Genomic DNA, 16,237 nt, shown 5'->3' with positions numbered 1-16,237 from the left:
TATACTATACTAAAGGCTGTTGAACATTAATGAATTTATTTAAATGTTACTGATGTTACTCAATCAAATATTATAGCCAACTCCCCAAAGCATAGTCACCTATGATTTCAAATTACTTCATATTCATAACACAGATTCAAGGAACCATAGCAAACAGCTCAAAAAACAATCCCATCAATTGCAGGTAACTAGGAAGGCCAGACAGGAATCCCAAGTCTGAACACCCTATTCTTTGTGATCTTGCACAGCCCTCTGACATATCCAATTGGGAATACAGACCTGCATTATAAGAGATTGATATGGACAACATTTATGAAGCAGTTTTAATTTGCCATATGAAAATCTGGGTATTGGATTTCCTGAAAGAAAAGTCACAGATATCTACTGCTAAGGTAGACCTGGCTACTTAGGGGGCCTTCCAGTTATACAGAAGTAATGCAGAATTAATCCATGACATTATTTAGCAATAATTTGTTCCCAAGAGTCAATCTACAAAAAAACTCCAGAGTGACAGATAAAGTACAAACTCAGAGTTGCAGATAATTTAATCAGAGAAGCCCAGAGCTAGAGAAGACAGACCGCAGATGGGAAAATAAGGAAGGCAAACAAACTTTTTTTTTAAAACCATTGCTAGTTCAGTGCTTTTTCTGCAGGGGGCAGGGGTGGAAAAACTCTAAGGAAATAAAAACCCTGGAAGGAGTGGCACAGTTAAGTGAAAGACTGAGGTAGAAAGGAAATAAGGAGGTAAAATCCTGTAAGAAAGGATACAGAGGGCAAGACAGATAGATAACATGCTGAAGAGAAAGTCTGGTTCAACTGCAGCAAGGCATCTGCATGCCCAGCAGCCCCTGAGCTGCCAGCTCCTCTACTCCCATCACTGGAGCCTCCCCCTGATTGCTCCTTGCAGCTTTTCCTAGACCCCTGAGGAGAGAAGGAGGAGGGTAGGACAGGCTTCTCTGAGGGCCAACTTTCCCCAGAGCAGTGGAAAAACAGTCCTATTTTGTTTGTCCCATCTCAAAATCCACATCTTTGTTTCCAAGGTATCCAAGCTTTATGCTCACCATATGAGGTGATAAAACCTTTCCAGACAGGGACAGCTGCCCGTTCCAGAGCTCTAGACAGGCTGTGCCTTTCACCCCAGCCAGTAACACCAACCATAATGGAGAAGAGACAGGCCAGATCACAGATCTGCCAGCAGCTTCCTGCCACATACGCAAGACGCACGTGTTCTCCTTAAATGCACTGGGAAAGAATCATCATGCCGCTCAGCTCACTGCAGAGCTGAGGGGAATTGACATATGATGCCGGGAAGGCCACCAACATAGAGAGGTGCCCACGATTCCAGTGAGGACTCCAGCATAGCTGTGCAGAGAGGCTCCTGAGGATCAGGCTCCATTAATCTGAGTGCTTACACATGCATACAGGTCATCCAGAGTTAATTCTGCAGCATCGTGTTCCCAGGGCCTGAACTCTGCTTCCCTTTCCCCACCCTTCTCCTCCCCTTCTCTCCCCCTTTCTGTAGGGAACAGGGCTCATTCAGAAGCCAAACTGCAGACAGGAACCCCTGGAAGTAGAAGTCACGATGCAGCCTCTATCCCACAAAACTGTCTGATAGGGGTTCTGTATTTTTGCCACAGGGTGATGCCATGTGGTTCAATTGCACCACCAGCCAGCTGCTACCCTCCCAAAATGAGCAGGAGCTTCACCTGTGTGCCACCCAGGGCCTGGGAGGAGGGAGCAGTGTGGTAATAGCTCCACTTACCTCCTTGGTGAGCTTGTGGGGCAGCTGGCTGGGATTGCTCCTAGGCTTGTTCCCTCCCCATCATGGGGCATAAAACATAAGCCAACTTCTAATCTCTTAATGAGGGGCTCTCCAGCACTGCTCTGAGAATACCAGATCAGCAGTAACCACATTCTAGGCTGTCACTTTCCTCCTTCTAGAGCCTAAAAATTCAATAACTTAAGGCATGCACAATAGACAAGGCAGTTGTTCCTACCATCCCTTATGAATACTCCACCCCTCCCTTCCCCAACCCTCCACTTTCTATCCCCTGTCAACAGAAACATGTATTCACACAAACAGTTTTAACCATGTTGCTTTTTACCTTCTGTGCTGGGTTTTTTCATTTCTTCAACTCTTACGAGTTTCTTCCTGACTCTGCGAGTAGAATTCACCAGCTTGTGCAACCTCTTAAACTTCACCGACTCCTCTGTTTCATCATCGGATTGTTCTCTTGACTGGCAAAGAAACAAAGGGAATATTAATAAAGCAGCAATTCCATGGCTTGCTCCTTCAAGTCAAGTTAACCCAGCTCATCTGCTGCGTTGTGTCAATGCAGCTCTGTAATTGGTGTTATATTTTCAGCTCGGGTCAGACAGAAACATTTAAATTACTGAGGGTTTTCTTGTTTTCTATTTTTTTTTCTTTTTCTTTTCCAGAAAGCATGACATACCATTTTGATTTCTAAATCTGTGCAACGTAAGATCCTAGGCACCGAAATGCATTCCTGCCCTTGTCTTTCTTCATATGCATTGTGTAATAACTACTTCCACGTCCTCTTCCAGTATGTTTCAGGCAGGGCTCTTTTCCAGGGTTCTTCTTACCATACCAGTTATGCTTCCGTAGTTTAGTCAGTCCCTGGTCTGTCTGGCATCTCAGAACTCGCTATTTAAACCTGGTTATAAACAGCTTTTCCAAACTGAAGCTGTCACTGACGACTTCTCTTTTTCCCCCCACAGTCTTCCCAGAAAATCAAAAACAGCAGCACAAGAAAGGGATGGGAAGGAAAGGAAGGAGGAGACCTCATCTGCCTCACTCACAGACTGCCACAGCTACAGATTCTTCCCTTCCTCCTCCCTGTTCCTTTCACTCCTCCTTAAGGCTCTTGAGGCTCGAATTAAGATGGACAGAGCATTCCTCCAGCACTGACCAAGGGAAAACTCTGACCTTTTCAGATATACAGTGCAGTCCATATTCCCCAGCATCCCGTTTCGTTTTGCATCTGATCCAGTATGCTCAGTTCCAGCTGTTTTCCCTCAAGTATCAAACATTACAGAGACAAAAAAACATTCCCTTCTCTCCAGCAGCAGTGACACAACAAGCTGAAACAATCCATTCCTTGTGAACGAGAAGACAACTTCGATTTTCGAGCCAGATCCAATGTTCAACGTGCTACTTCCTCTGTTTTAATCAGTTCAGAATGTGGAAGGCGGCGGGGGGAAGGGCAGGGAAGGGGAGAGGAGAGGAGGCCAGCAGGGCTCTCCGGCTTGGCCAGGACAGCCCTGGCATCCTGCGCTGCTGCACATTCCTGCGCACAGCACAGGCTCCAGCTGGAGTGCGGTATGGATCATATACCTTACTGTGCACTCATAGTCCCAGCCAATTCACAGCATTCCTAATGGTCAGCTCTAAAAACCCTCATGCAACTTCCTGTCAGTGCAGCTATCTGGGTTTCTACAGTGTGCTCATCCTTTTTTCTCCTTCTCCTTAATTAAACTTTTAAAAATAAAGATCCCCAAGAGATGCAAGCTGAGTAAAAACAAACAAACCAAAAAAAGCCATCCCCTTATCTTCCCAGTAAAAATGCTGTCTGCTTATCTGGAGGATGAATAAGAGAGGCCAAATATACAAATGCTTTCTACTTTTGTAGTGCACTTAAGTATCAGGATGAGGTACTGAACGCAGATGCCATGGGGCAGGACACCAATTAGCAGCTGCACTGGAATGATTCCAAAGGCACACACAGTGCCTGAAAGAGCCAGGGCAGCTCTGAAAGCCTACCTCCCAGGCATGCACCTCACAAGGGCCCCAGAACCACACCAGAGCACACTTCAACAAATTTTTGCAAGGGCACTGTCCATTACCAGTTTCCCACAAACTTTGCATTACTCCAAAATGAAGAAGAATACCAAACTGACCACATATGGCAGTAGGAATGGTCAATCTATCATCCAAGAATTGCACAAATGCCTTTACTGTGGTTAAAGACTGGCTAGGTAATTAATAAACTTCCTTTAGGAAAAACAGGACTTAAAAGAGTACCAGGGTTGTTTACATGAAGTAAATTAAGCAACAACATGAGCATTAATTCAGAGATTATGCCTAGGACAACTTAGTGATATGTCAAACAGGAGAGACACATTTAGATAAGATGATGAATGGATTATTGACTGTAATCAAGAAGTGCAGTCAAGACTTCTTGGGCCATTAAGTGCATCCTGGCAAGCAACCATCATGCATATTCTGCACTCAATATATTTTTATTTTAAATGCAGTTAGGGGATTGCATTCCATCATTACTTTTTGTACACCCTCAGTTTGCAAGACTAATGTTTTTGAAACTGTGGGCTCTGTAAAGGAACTGTGCCCCCTCAGGGTTATGAAGACTCAACAACGACGAAAAAAGAGCTTTTACATCTGACATTTGCATTCACAAGTACCATAGCAAGAGCAAGTGTCAAAACTGCCTCAGCGCAAGGTACTGAAATCAAACCCAAGGTGGGTACAGAGGGTGCTCACCATATTTAAAAATAAATAAAGCCCAATCACAATTAAGTGCCAGCTGCTTTTCCCCAATTCTTCAGGACTCCTAGCACCCTTCTGAGCCGGGGTCCTCCACAAGCAGCGACAGATCCTTTCTATCACCCATGCTTTGCAGGTACGCGAGAACAGGTCATGCTTTATGAGTAGATGAAAGACAAAGACAGCCTCCCTCCAGAATCCTACTTCCTATCATACCAGGTAGCATATGACAGAGACATCTTCTACAGTGAAAAAGGATGGACAATAAGTTTATGCAAAAAGGCCTAAAATTTGTGACTATACCAGTGGTGCTGCTCAGGAAGCTTTATTGTCAAATAATGCTAATTCCTTGAAAATGAATGCATTTTCAAAAAGGGTTATTCATCACTTACTTCCTGTTTTTGAATCAACTTTTTAAGAAAGGCCTTGGAATTATCAAAAGTTTCCACTTTGGCACATGGGAAACAGAACTTAATTTTCCAGCTCAAGCAACACTGTCTTTTACAGCTAATATTAAAGAGAAAACCTAAATGCTTTACATTTGTGTTCAGGCCATTACTGAGATATTTGGAAATCATTGAACTTGCATGCTTTGACTTCTCCAACCCAATCTACCCTCCCTTCTTTCATGGTGACTGAATTGCTTTTTTTGGTACCTGTCCCTGACTTCAGATGGGAATATTACCCCCATGTCCCCAGAGTACGGCAGGTTGGGCAAATGGCTTCCTAGACAGCTCTAGCAGTGAGGCCTTGGCACAGGGCTTGGATGTAGCCAGCTGGCAGCCCCCTCTTGCTCTCTTCCCCTTTACAGGCACTGCAGAGTGCTGCAGCACTGCAGAAGGGTAAACATGGTCTGTTATGGAGTGGCTGAGTCTGCAAGATGCTCAGCCACAGGCTCTCTGGCACTGGAGGAATCTACGCTGCGCCCTGTCCACCAATGCCTCCTGGCCCCTGGCACATGGCTCTTCCACCAGGCCAAACCTCGGTGTCCTTCATGTGCTGATAAAACAGCCAGAGCCGCCCCAGATCCCTGTCCCCCTGAACACAGCAAGGCAGGCCTCTCCCTGTGCCCTCAAGGGGACAACAAACAGATTTGCAGTACTGCAAATAGGAACAACTTAACTTCCATCTCCTCTGCTCCAAATTTTTCCATCCGAAAGCCCATATGGCTCAACTTTTAATTACTTTGGCTAATGCTGTATGTAGTAATTCTGTGGTGAATGCTTCAGTGTTTCAATTCTGGTTACCAGGGCAACATTACATCAGATCGCAGACAGCTGGCTCCACAGCCCCAAACCATAGCGAATTGCCAAAGCCGAGGCACAGAACTCGCGCTGGCTGAAAGCGAGCGGGGCTCGGCCGGGCTGCCGGGCCCGGCGCGGCCCTCGGCCCCTCGGCGGGGCTGGCTGGGCGGAGCCGCCCGTCCCCGCGCCTTGGAGCAAGTGCATCCCGCATCTGCAATGCTCTCACGGTGAGGAAACCCGCCAGCTCCGAGAGCTTGGCTGCACAACCGCTCGAAGGACTGCAGGGAAACAGGGAATATATTAACTGCATCTGGAAATACCAAGAACTGCATGCAGAGGACTGCAGCCACCACGTACCACACGGCTGGAAAACTACAGAGAGGCAAGGCCCATACCCACTGCCCAGCTTTTTGCTGCAAACAAATGTGGTCGCAAACAATGAAGATGCTCTCAAATCCAGAAGAAATAAATCCCCTCTGCCACCTCTCGCCTCCCTTTACCTTGGAAAACTCCTACTTCTGCACCTCCAAAGGCCACGCTTTGCATCACCTCATATGTAAGATCAAAGTAAAGAGCTTTATGTTCTGGAACAAATAGGAATTAGCACATGTACTCTGACATTCTAGGAGCTCTTTACAGTTCTGCTTCTGGCACCCTTCTTGCTTTCTCTCCTGCTTTTCTCACGCAGGCTTTTTGCTACTACTTGCTCGGGAGGGAGGGCACACGCCTTGCTCTGCTGCTCTCTAACATCCAGCCCATTTCACACGCCAGAGAAATAACAGTCTTAACCTTCCTCCTTGAATTAGTGCTTCACAGAGAGAAAGGGAGAGTGAGAGAGAGAGAACTAACATTTATTAGTGTTCTCAGAACTAATTGGTAAAATGTAAACCAGAAGTAAGTGGGTGGCTTTCTACAGAAGTATGTTTGGAAACACTTTATGGTTATATCAGCAGCCCTTAAAAACAGGCAAAGCTTGGTAGCCATGTCCCAGTAAAAATGTGTAAGAAACACTAGGACAACATCCAGTTAAAGCTATCATAACTGATTAATTTGCTTCAGCTCCAGAAAAAAACCCAAACATATATGACTTTTACATGAGCTGTGTGAAGCCTTTTAAAGATATGTTAAAATTTTACAGTTCACTTTATGCCCAGTAATAATTCAGCCCAAACTGAAATCTCTAGGAAACCTTCTGTCTAAGAAAAAAGGAAATATTTTAATACCTTATTAAAGTTAAGCTGCTATTCTTTTTTGCTATCAGACAATTCTTGTTCAGCAAAGTGGGGCAAAAAACCACATTTAGATTTATAGACACATCACATCAAATCCCCCAGCCCTGGCTAGCTCACCTCAGAACTACAAGCTCTATAGTAAATGTGGTTTTAAAAGAGACTTTGCTGTTCCCTTTAGGAGATGTGGCTACACGTGCCCTTTCTTCTTTCTAACAGGGTTTCCATCTGCCAAAAATCCCAACCATTCTAACTTTAAAAAGTTTTTTATTAAAGATGCCTGGATAAAGTCACAGACAGGAAAACAGAACAGAAAAGAACTTAAAAGCCCAAGGAAAGGAAAAGGAAAGCTGAGAAAAGCTATGCATGCTGTGCTGTGCCTAAGAATAACTACAAAAGCCTTTTCTCTTTCTCCCTCTCTGAAACAGGAGGCACATCATCTCCCCATCATGCTACATGCACAGTGACTTACCAGCTTCGGCATTTATAGGCCTAAAGCTCAGTTTCGAGTATTTTCCCCCGAGTCCTCAACCGCTGTCAGCTTTGCAACCCTAAAATTTAGGAGCGGACACTTCTTCTTAAGAATTGAATTTGCTCTGAATCGTGCACAAAATGCCTCTTCTCTCGAGTTACATTATCAGACACCAAACTGGCCCCGATTCCAGTGCTGAATATGTAAAGAAGAAAAAAGTGTGATGCTGGACTCAATTAGCTGTTTTCTGCTCACTGATTGATTCCCCCAGTTACTTGCTAGCTGCATAACTTGCAAGAAAGGCATAAGTCATCAGCTCTAAGCAAATCTTCTATTCACCACAAGGAAAAAAGGGAGTGTTGTACATGGCAAACAATCCCTGTTTTCACTGACGAAGACTTGCTGACCTCTTGCTGGCCTCCAGTTCCTTAATTACTGTCTATGGAATTTCAGTGAAAGAAAAAAATACAGAGAATCTCTGCAAAGCCAGGACGAAGAGTGACCCTCAAACACCACCACTAGAGTGGAGGCTGTGTCTATAGGAAATGTAACTTAAACCCATTACCAGGCTTTTTTTTTTTTTATTTTCTTATTTTTAATTCTTTTGACAAAAATCCCTGGATAATTTCCCTTTATAAAGGGCTAATTTGAAAGGAAAATAAATCTTGCTAAAATATTTTTTGGTGAACTTAGATACTATTTTTTGATCTTGCCCCTCAGTTTCAGTACTAGAACATAAATAAAAAGTGGAAAGAGAAATGCTGGTCCAGAAGTGGTGGCTTTATGAAGTATTTTAGTGTGACTTACAAGTTCTCTGCCTAGGCTGGGCTCTGATCTCCCTTCCTAAGAAACAGACTCTGAGATGCTCAAGTAAATTGGCATTCCTTTTACCAACCACACCTTATCCCAAGCCTCACAAAAAATCCAGAATTTAGACATTTCTTCTCAGAGCACATGAAAACAAGAACCAAGGTTGCTGCTTATTTGGAACACTGCTATCCAAGGGTGGAAAGCAGTAGCATATGCATCCTGTTAAATCTATGGAAGATTCTCCTTTATCAGGACCACACTATAAGTGGCCTGTTAATCTGGATTTACTGCAAATCAATCACATTGTGAAATTATAGCTGGACTAAACATCTATTTTCTTTGATGGCTGGCTAACTTTAATGAGCCTCCTAGTCAAATAGCCTTTTTCATCTTCTGAAATCTTCTTTTTAATAGTGACTGTACACAGCTTTTCTACTCCCAAGTGGTCATGTAAACTAGATTGACTAGTGTGCTGTAGCTGGGTCCTTACCCTTGAGTTACTTCAGCCCAAAAGTCTGATGTAAAGCCCTACGGAAAATTCTAAGCTTCAGATATAACCAGCTAGTGTTCTCCAGTTTCAATAACATACAAGCCCACGTCAAGTGAAACATGACAGCAACTTCCTTGAAATGTATCCCAGATTCCCTTAAAAGTTCATGGCCATGAGTGAAACTGATCTAAGTTTGGGGCTTTGCAACTTGAGTTTTAAAGGTTTTGGGTTTCATTAGGAAAGCTTCACAGACCTCTAATCCTTGCAGAGGCTGTTTAAGAAAACTGCATGAAACTAAGATGTGATAATCTACATCATACCCTGAACTTACAAACAATGGCCTCCAAAATTTTAAAGAAAATTAACAGAGGTCATCAATATAGTTGTTTCCAAGAACGTTAATTGCATGAGCTGTGCAAGTCTAAAATGTGCAGTGTCAGACCCTGTAGGTAACCACAGGATTTGTTTGGTCTGTGATTACTTATAAGAAAATCAAAGGAGCATCCAACAGCTACTCTGGTGAGAGATATATTATACATTAGCTGGTGACGACACTGCTTGCTGAAATTAGTGGGAAATATTTGTCATAAGTAACGAGAGCAAAGAAGTTTAATTCTCCCAGGAGGTCTGTCTTGATACAAGAATAGCTGCTTAGGCAAATTCCTAGATGTTAACTGTTTCCAGGTTTTAGTTTAATTTTGAGAAGCACATTGCTGACATTTATATCTGCAAGCCAGACACACTTCCTCATGGCAAAGTGCTTCTCTCACTGATTAGCATAATTAATTTTATTGACATTACAACTATATTCATGTACCACTTGTGATAGGTATAGGTAGCAGAATGAAGCTGTGTCACATTATGTTGTACCTGTTACAATGCAACATTCTTTTCCAATTCTCCCACAGACTCCTTTATACATGGAATCAAAAGTCTTTAACAAGACTCTTTCAACTGAATCTTATGTTTGGCAAGGCTAAGAAATTCTAGAGAGAATTCCTATACTTTGGCATAGGCTGTACTGTTAACTAATGGAATACTCTACTGGTATAAATCCAACTCTTGACTTCTTGAAAAACCAAGGGTGAAACAGCAATATGTGAAACACAGCAAAATTCTTATCAGAGAAACAAAGGAAGAATGAGAACTCTTCAGTGAAGGCTGTAGTAACTTAAATTACATTCTTATAGTACCTTCAAGCAATCAGGCTGTTAATGTTACCATCCAAAGCATAAGGAAGGAAACACCAGCATTGGGGAAGGGGCACAAGTGGCAACCAATGAGAGGGCAATTAAAATTTTCTGTTGTACCACAAGGAAAGTTTATTCAGCCTGTGTCTGCCAAATAGGGCAGTGAAACACATGGCTTTTGAAATTCCTAATTCTTGAACTGAGCAAAGCTTTGTTCTAATTTAATAGGCTTGGGGGCAGGGAAACCACATAATGGATTATAGCATCTCCTGCTGGCTGATACATGGAGAACAGGAAAAAGCTGGTACCATCCCCTCACCCTCAAGGTAATAAGCAGAAAAAATAGGTACCTGCTAAAAGGCAAGAAGGGTATAAAAAAAGTTAACTACTATCTTAGAATAAATATTAAATTAATTTGCCTTCCCATCTCCCATCCTCTTGAAACATATGGCCAAACATTTTGCAATAAAGTAATTCAACAGGGCTTGTCTGAATGCAGGCAAACAGAAGCGGTTATGAACACGCCTAACTGCAGCCACTGCTTGGGTGTTACTGTAAGCTCTGAGTCATGACAGAAGGAAGATTTTTCTCAGAGACTTTACAACAGACTAACTACAGGAGAAACTCCTGCTGGCAGCAAGCAGGAGATTTACTTGGGCTACATGACTGCCAGCTGCTCAGTACAATCCTGTGGTGACAATGTTTAATCCTGCTAGGGACACATACCTAGCCAGGCTGTATCTGGTAACAACACGGGTGGCTCTTGCATGGTAAATAAAACTTAAAGATGTGACACACTTTTATTCTGAATAATTTGCAGCAGTTTCTCCTGCAAATTCTGATGTGTTCTGGAAAATTTCAGAAAAAAAAAACAGGTAAGAAGCTCCATAAGAGTGTTCTACAAAACCAAATACAAAGACATCAATGGTCTCATGCTTTGCTATCATCACTCCCCAGCATTGACCTTCCTTTGGGTTGTGTCATGGGAACTGTAATGACAATTTGCACTTCTCTTATGAATGTTTTTGTATTCTTGTACCCATAGGAATTCCTGCTCTTATGCATAGATAGAGGGGAAAGATCGTAACAAAATATACTGCAATTCTTCTGCTACCAGCTTTCACTCAGAGGTGCTGGACACCATCCCTGTGATCAGCGGACAAGGAGGGCAGCCACTGCCTCCCAGGACAGGTCTCTGTGACAGGCACATAGTGTGGGAATTCACCACTACCGTTTTGAAGCATTCTTATTATAGATTCTTTTTCCTCATAACTGTTACTAAGCACTAATAGTACTACAGGAATTTGAGTAGTAATAATAAATACACTACCCAATACAACAAGGCACGTCACTGCCTTCCAGGAAATCTTAAGAGAAATTGGGTCACAAGATTCTTTGGAGTGAAGATGAAAGCTCTGCATTCATTCACAGCCACGCTCAGCAGCAGCTTCCCTCTGCTATTTGAAAGAGCATGCAGGGCCTGTAGGCAGCAACAAGTTCTCCAAGGAGAACTAAAACACAGAAAAATCTTCTTCTATCCCTTAGCCTTTCGTGGAAACCTTACCATAAATGATGAGTCCTGGGATAACAGCAAAACCAAGGATAAGATTTCAAAATATTCACATTGATTCAAATCAAATTCTACTTTTTAAAGTAAAACAAACCTCATCATACCCACTCGCTATGGATGCTCAATGCTGCTTCCCAAGATACATTGACTCTGAGCTGATTTCAAACAAATTAAACTGAATATACCAAAAGAAAGACTTTTTTCTCTTTATGCTAACAGTTCTGTATTATGAGCAATAATAATGTTAACCAATGGTTAAAATTTTAAAGAATCCATCAGTAGTATGAATAAAAATCAGTTAAAAAATAGCTGCATTTAGAAGGCATCCACATACTGAAAAACAGTATAACCCTGAATAATGTGGATTTGCTGTAATTATGCTTAGATTTACTCTTGAGGTAATTGTTGCTACAGAAGTTACGCTTCCATTATTTCTTTTCTTACTATTCTTCACACTTACCAAACACAGTAATGACTGTCATGAGTCAGAGATAATTATATCAGCCTTATTTTTCAGAGTCAGGTTTGTACCATGGGTAACATAATCCTGATTCAACAGCTTCAGCATATCTGGGACTGAAATGAATACAGCTCAAAGTTCATTCTCACCTGTTACTCTGTCTTTGATGCCTGCAGCAGACACAAACCCAATTCAGCACAGCATTTCAACTTTTATCCCTATTTAACCACTTTTTTTTTTTAAAAAAAGAAATAATAGTAAGTACAGGAGCAACAAATTATTATCTCAGTCCAGCTAGAGCTATTGGTGTGTGGATTCAATGGACTGCCATCTGTTAAAAAAGGGATCTATAGAAGACAGAAAAGAGAGGGCACATAGGTGGGAACTGTACCCAGCATCAGCCTCACAGCAGAGGCAGACGTACACAGCACACTTACAGGTCTACACCACTGCTGCCACTCTCCTCAGAGAAAACAAATGGGGTGCCAGTTTCCTACTGGTAATGTAATGATCCTGGGAAAACAAGTGCTGGGAGGGCAGGATGTAAAACAGCACTGCAGGCCCCCCCCACTGCCCATGTGTGGGCCATATTGTTGAAGGGAAATAATGCTTTTGTTCTCTCCACTCAAATATTATGGCCTTTCTCCTGAGGCTCCTAAGGCACATCTGGTGGGGGGGTGATGTCAGACAAGCATGGTACAGCTTACTGTGGCACCTTTCAAATGAAGGCCAGCTACACTACCTTGAAGTTTCCTGGATGGGTGAGCATTACCTGCTGATGAAAACCAAAACACAGAAGATGAGACCAAGAAACCAGTTTAGTCTAGAGATAATTACAACTTCATTTAACTTGCATCTACAGCAACTGTCAGTGAAATTAATTACTGTTTTTTGTCAGTGTCAGCACACATATGATACACACTTCTGTCAAGCTCCCTGGTGCTTCCCCTCTTCCATTTCCCCACTCTGGCATGAAACATGGCAAGTGGTACAATTATTGGTCTTTAGCAGAGGGCAAAGGAAAGAAACTGACACACTGAACATACTGACTTCTCCTTGTGCTGGTTCTTCAGGCTGGGCTGGTGCCATACCAGCAAGGGCTCTGAGGATGAAGCAGCTCTATTTTAGATGAACTGAGAATGTCAGCCCCCAAAAGTTATCAAATGCTCTTCTATCTTTAGGAAGCATAAAAGGCACCTCAGTGTAAAGAAAGAATGTGATACAATTTTGAAGTCCTCTATTTCCCTGGACTTTCTGACTCCTGAGGACAAATAGGGCCTTATCTACAACCCAGAAAGGGATCCATTTGTAATCTGCACCTGCTTTACACCCCAATGCCTGGCACAAGGCAATGAAAGCTTGTCTAGTGTTAATGTGAACTGCCTTCATTGCAACAGAGATGAAACGTAAATATTCAGAAATAAATTTGTAAGAAAATCATGAGGTATTTTAGAGCTTTGATACATCTGACTGAAAAGAAAAACAGTTTCAACTGCATACCCACATTAGCAAATAAAGAACACACGTATTTTGTTGTGAAACAGGGGGACCACAGCAGTGAGACTGAATGCTACTAATTACTCCATAATGGCAAAAAAACAGGTCACCTACTGGCTTGGCAAGGCTTTTGTTTGTTTATTTGTTTCTTAAGAACAAACAAACAGGACATAAAATTAAGAGCACAGCAATGACATGGGGCTGCCTGCCTTGGGATGCTGACCTTTCTACTCCTCACTCCTTTGTGATTCATCTTTAGGGTTTAGTTTTTTTAAGGGTATGAAATGCAAGTTTCCATTTCCTGGTAGAGTAATTTAAAAGAGGAGAACCTTGAAAACAGAATCCTCAAATCAATCTTTAAAATAAGAATCTTTAAATCAATACCAGTTATGTTAGTCATAAAAATAACAGCTATTAAAGCTTTTTTTAAAAAGTGGTCTTTTTCTAAAAAGGAAAACAATAACTTATGATATATGCATTTTAGATATTATTTGTATGCTGTGGGCACAGCTGACTTGAAAGGAAAGGATTACTTAAAACCTCAGAACACTCCAGACATTCTGCCTTCATTTTTAGATTCTCTCATTGCTTAGATTCTAACTTGTTTCTGTTTTGTTTACAAAATGATCACATTGTTTCATTAAAAACTGCCTAGTAACAACTTGGCTGTGAAACTGAAAAATAAAAAAATAAATTTAAAAAGCAAACAGAACCAAAAGAACTTCAGCCCAAGGACTTCAAATTCAAAGCAGAAATGTTTAGTTCAGGGACTTGTATTTTCAATTACTTTCTGAGTTTAAGCATAAGACAGTGGGCTACTTACAAGTATATTTTTAATATATGGAAACCCACCTGTGCTTCATGGCCTATATAAAATGAGTAGGGTAATTTTAAGTCGAGGATCCAAACATTCAGAGTACAAATCATACAAACGGCACTGAAACTCAAACCATTTAGGAAAGAAAGGGCTTGAAAACAGAATCATCTTTGCATGCCTCAAAAGCTGGTTATTTCAGATTAGTAGAGAGGTCCTTTGGCAAAAAAGTCAGAGTGAACACATATCCTATCTCTAGATATATCTGATACTTTTCTTTGTTTGTTTTTCCCTTTTGACAATTACAGCCCAAAGTCTTTCACCCCAGTTAACCTCAGTTTCATTCTTGTCCACAAAAAATAAAGTCAAGCTGAGTTTTGAACTCTCATTTCTGCAGATGATCCTCTTCCCTTGAAGGCAAGCAGTTTCACAGCTTCTGGTAAACGCAACCGGGACAAAAATCAGGAGTGAGGGCAAAATTCTTGAGAATTATCTACAGTGATTGAATAAGGATCCCCCCCTGAAGTTAGCAGAAATTTGGTTCAAATCCTACCAGAACAGCAGAGAGAGGCAACCAAGCTGTTGGCTCAAAGAGCAAAGATGGTTTTGGAAAACAACTTCAGAGAAAAGGTGCCAAGTCATTCCATTAGGGCAGAAATACTGAATCCCGTTCAGTCCTCAAGAGATACACACAGCTTTCAGTAATTCAACATAAGTGTAAAACACTATCAACAGATTTAAGAGATAAATTCATTATCCTTCTCAGATTTGACCATGGTAAATGTGAGTTTTGAGGGGCTTATGCTATAGGTACCCTGGACAAAAGCCTTAAAAGAAGGGAAAGTTCAAGCTATAAATACTAATGAGGAAAGATCCAACATCTTTCAGCTGGCTAAACAATCAGTTCAGGAGAGTCAGGATCCTTCCTTCCCTATTCTTTGCATATTTTTGATATATCAGAACAGAGTATAATGCAACATCGGTTCCCCTCCAATGTAACTAAAGATGGGCATATTTTTTTGAATACAACAAAATCTTTCTCTGCCACCAAATATGTTAAACATCTCATAAAATGACATTGCATTCCTTTTTTCATTTAGGAAGGAGGAGCTAACTGCCTGCTGCAGTTAGCAGGAAATTCCATTGACAATAAAATAAATAAATCAACCAATCGTCTCAAAAGCCTATGATTCAATTATATGGGTTACAAAGAGCTTGAATTTGACAGTCAAATGTGTTCTTCTCTAAGATTTATCTGTGAACTTCCAATGAGAGAACTGAAGTGGAATAAATTACTCAGTAAAAATGAAGATATCTGGAAGGAAAAATTAATTAATGCAGTATGGCATAACACAAAGACTGTCTGGTGCCCATAAAAGCAACAGAAGTTAAACAGCTCAGAAGCAAAAAAAAAAAAAAAAGGGAGGAAAGCTGCCTTACTGTTTATGGATCTGACAAAAGCCACAAACTCTAGGCTGTGAGTTTGCAAATGCAGAGACAGAAGTGTTTGAAGGCAACAGACAGCTAAGACTTAGCCAGATCCTCATCTAGAATGTATCAACAAGGGTTAGAAAAGCCTGAGAAACTCTACTGGTGAATCAACAACTTCCCTCTAAATGACCTAAAACCCTTTCCTGTGCATTTTGAAACAAGGGGATTTTTGCCTGGGACAACTTGTGTTTCAAAAGTTCAGGGACAAACGGGTGAGATTAAAAAAAAAAAAAAAAAGAGAAATTACACAGCAAGACTGTTGGAGTCTATGACAACATCTTTTGAAGATTTAAAATGCAAGTTAAAGATTCTCTGCAGACAGAACAGAGCATAACAAGGTCAGTGACGTATTTGCTATTAAGGAAATTGCCAGGTAAATCAGGATATTTCAGTACTTCAATGAAAGAATTTAAATATTAAATGACACTGGGGAGCTATATCACAATGA

The 16,237-nt window shown here is 41.5% G+C and overlaps 1 protein-coding gene and 1 long non-coding RNA gene across 14 annotated transcripts in view; one reads left to right on the top strand and one right to left on the bottom strand.

Annotated features, from left to right (window-relative positions):
- SASH1 (SAM and SH3 domain containing 1) overlaps window positions 1-16,237 on the bottom strand; it is a 531,067-nt gene that overhangs the window by 29,526 nt on the left and 485,304 nt on the right. For 8 of the 13 annotated variants that reach the window (XM_030268181.4, XM_030268182.4, XM_030268185.4 and 5 more), the window contains exon 9: window positions 2,106-2,238. In XM_030268181.4, coding sequence (XP_030124041.4) covers window positions 2,106-2,238 — 133 coding nt within the window. The other 5 variants (XM_030268189.4, XM_030268192.4, XM_030268188.4 and 2 more) reach the window with 4 other exon arrangements.
- On the top strand, window positions 5,827-8,143 carry LOC140683730 (uncharacterized). The gene is made up of 2 exons (XR_012055104.1): window positions 5,827-6,322; window positions 7,424-8,143. It is a non-coding gene; the product is annotated as an uncharacterized lncRNA (long non-coding RNA).

This window comes from Taeniopygia guttata, chromosome 3 (genome assembly GCF_048771995.1).
Source record: "Taeniopygia guttata chromosome 3, bTaeGut7.mat, whole genome shotgun sequence".
NCBI lineage: Eukaryota > Metazoa > Chordata > Aves > Passeriformes > Estrildidae > Taeniopygia > Taeniopygia guttata.
The sequence above is the reverse complement of the archived record's forward strand: the minus strand, read 5'-3'. Positions and strand labels throughout refer to the sequence as shown.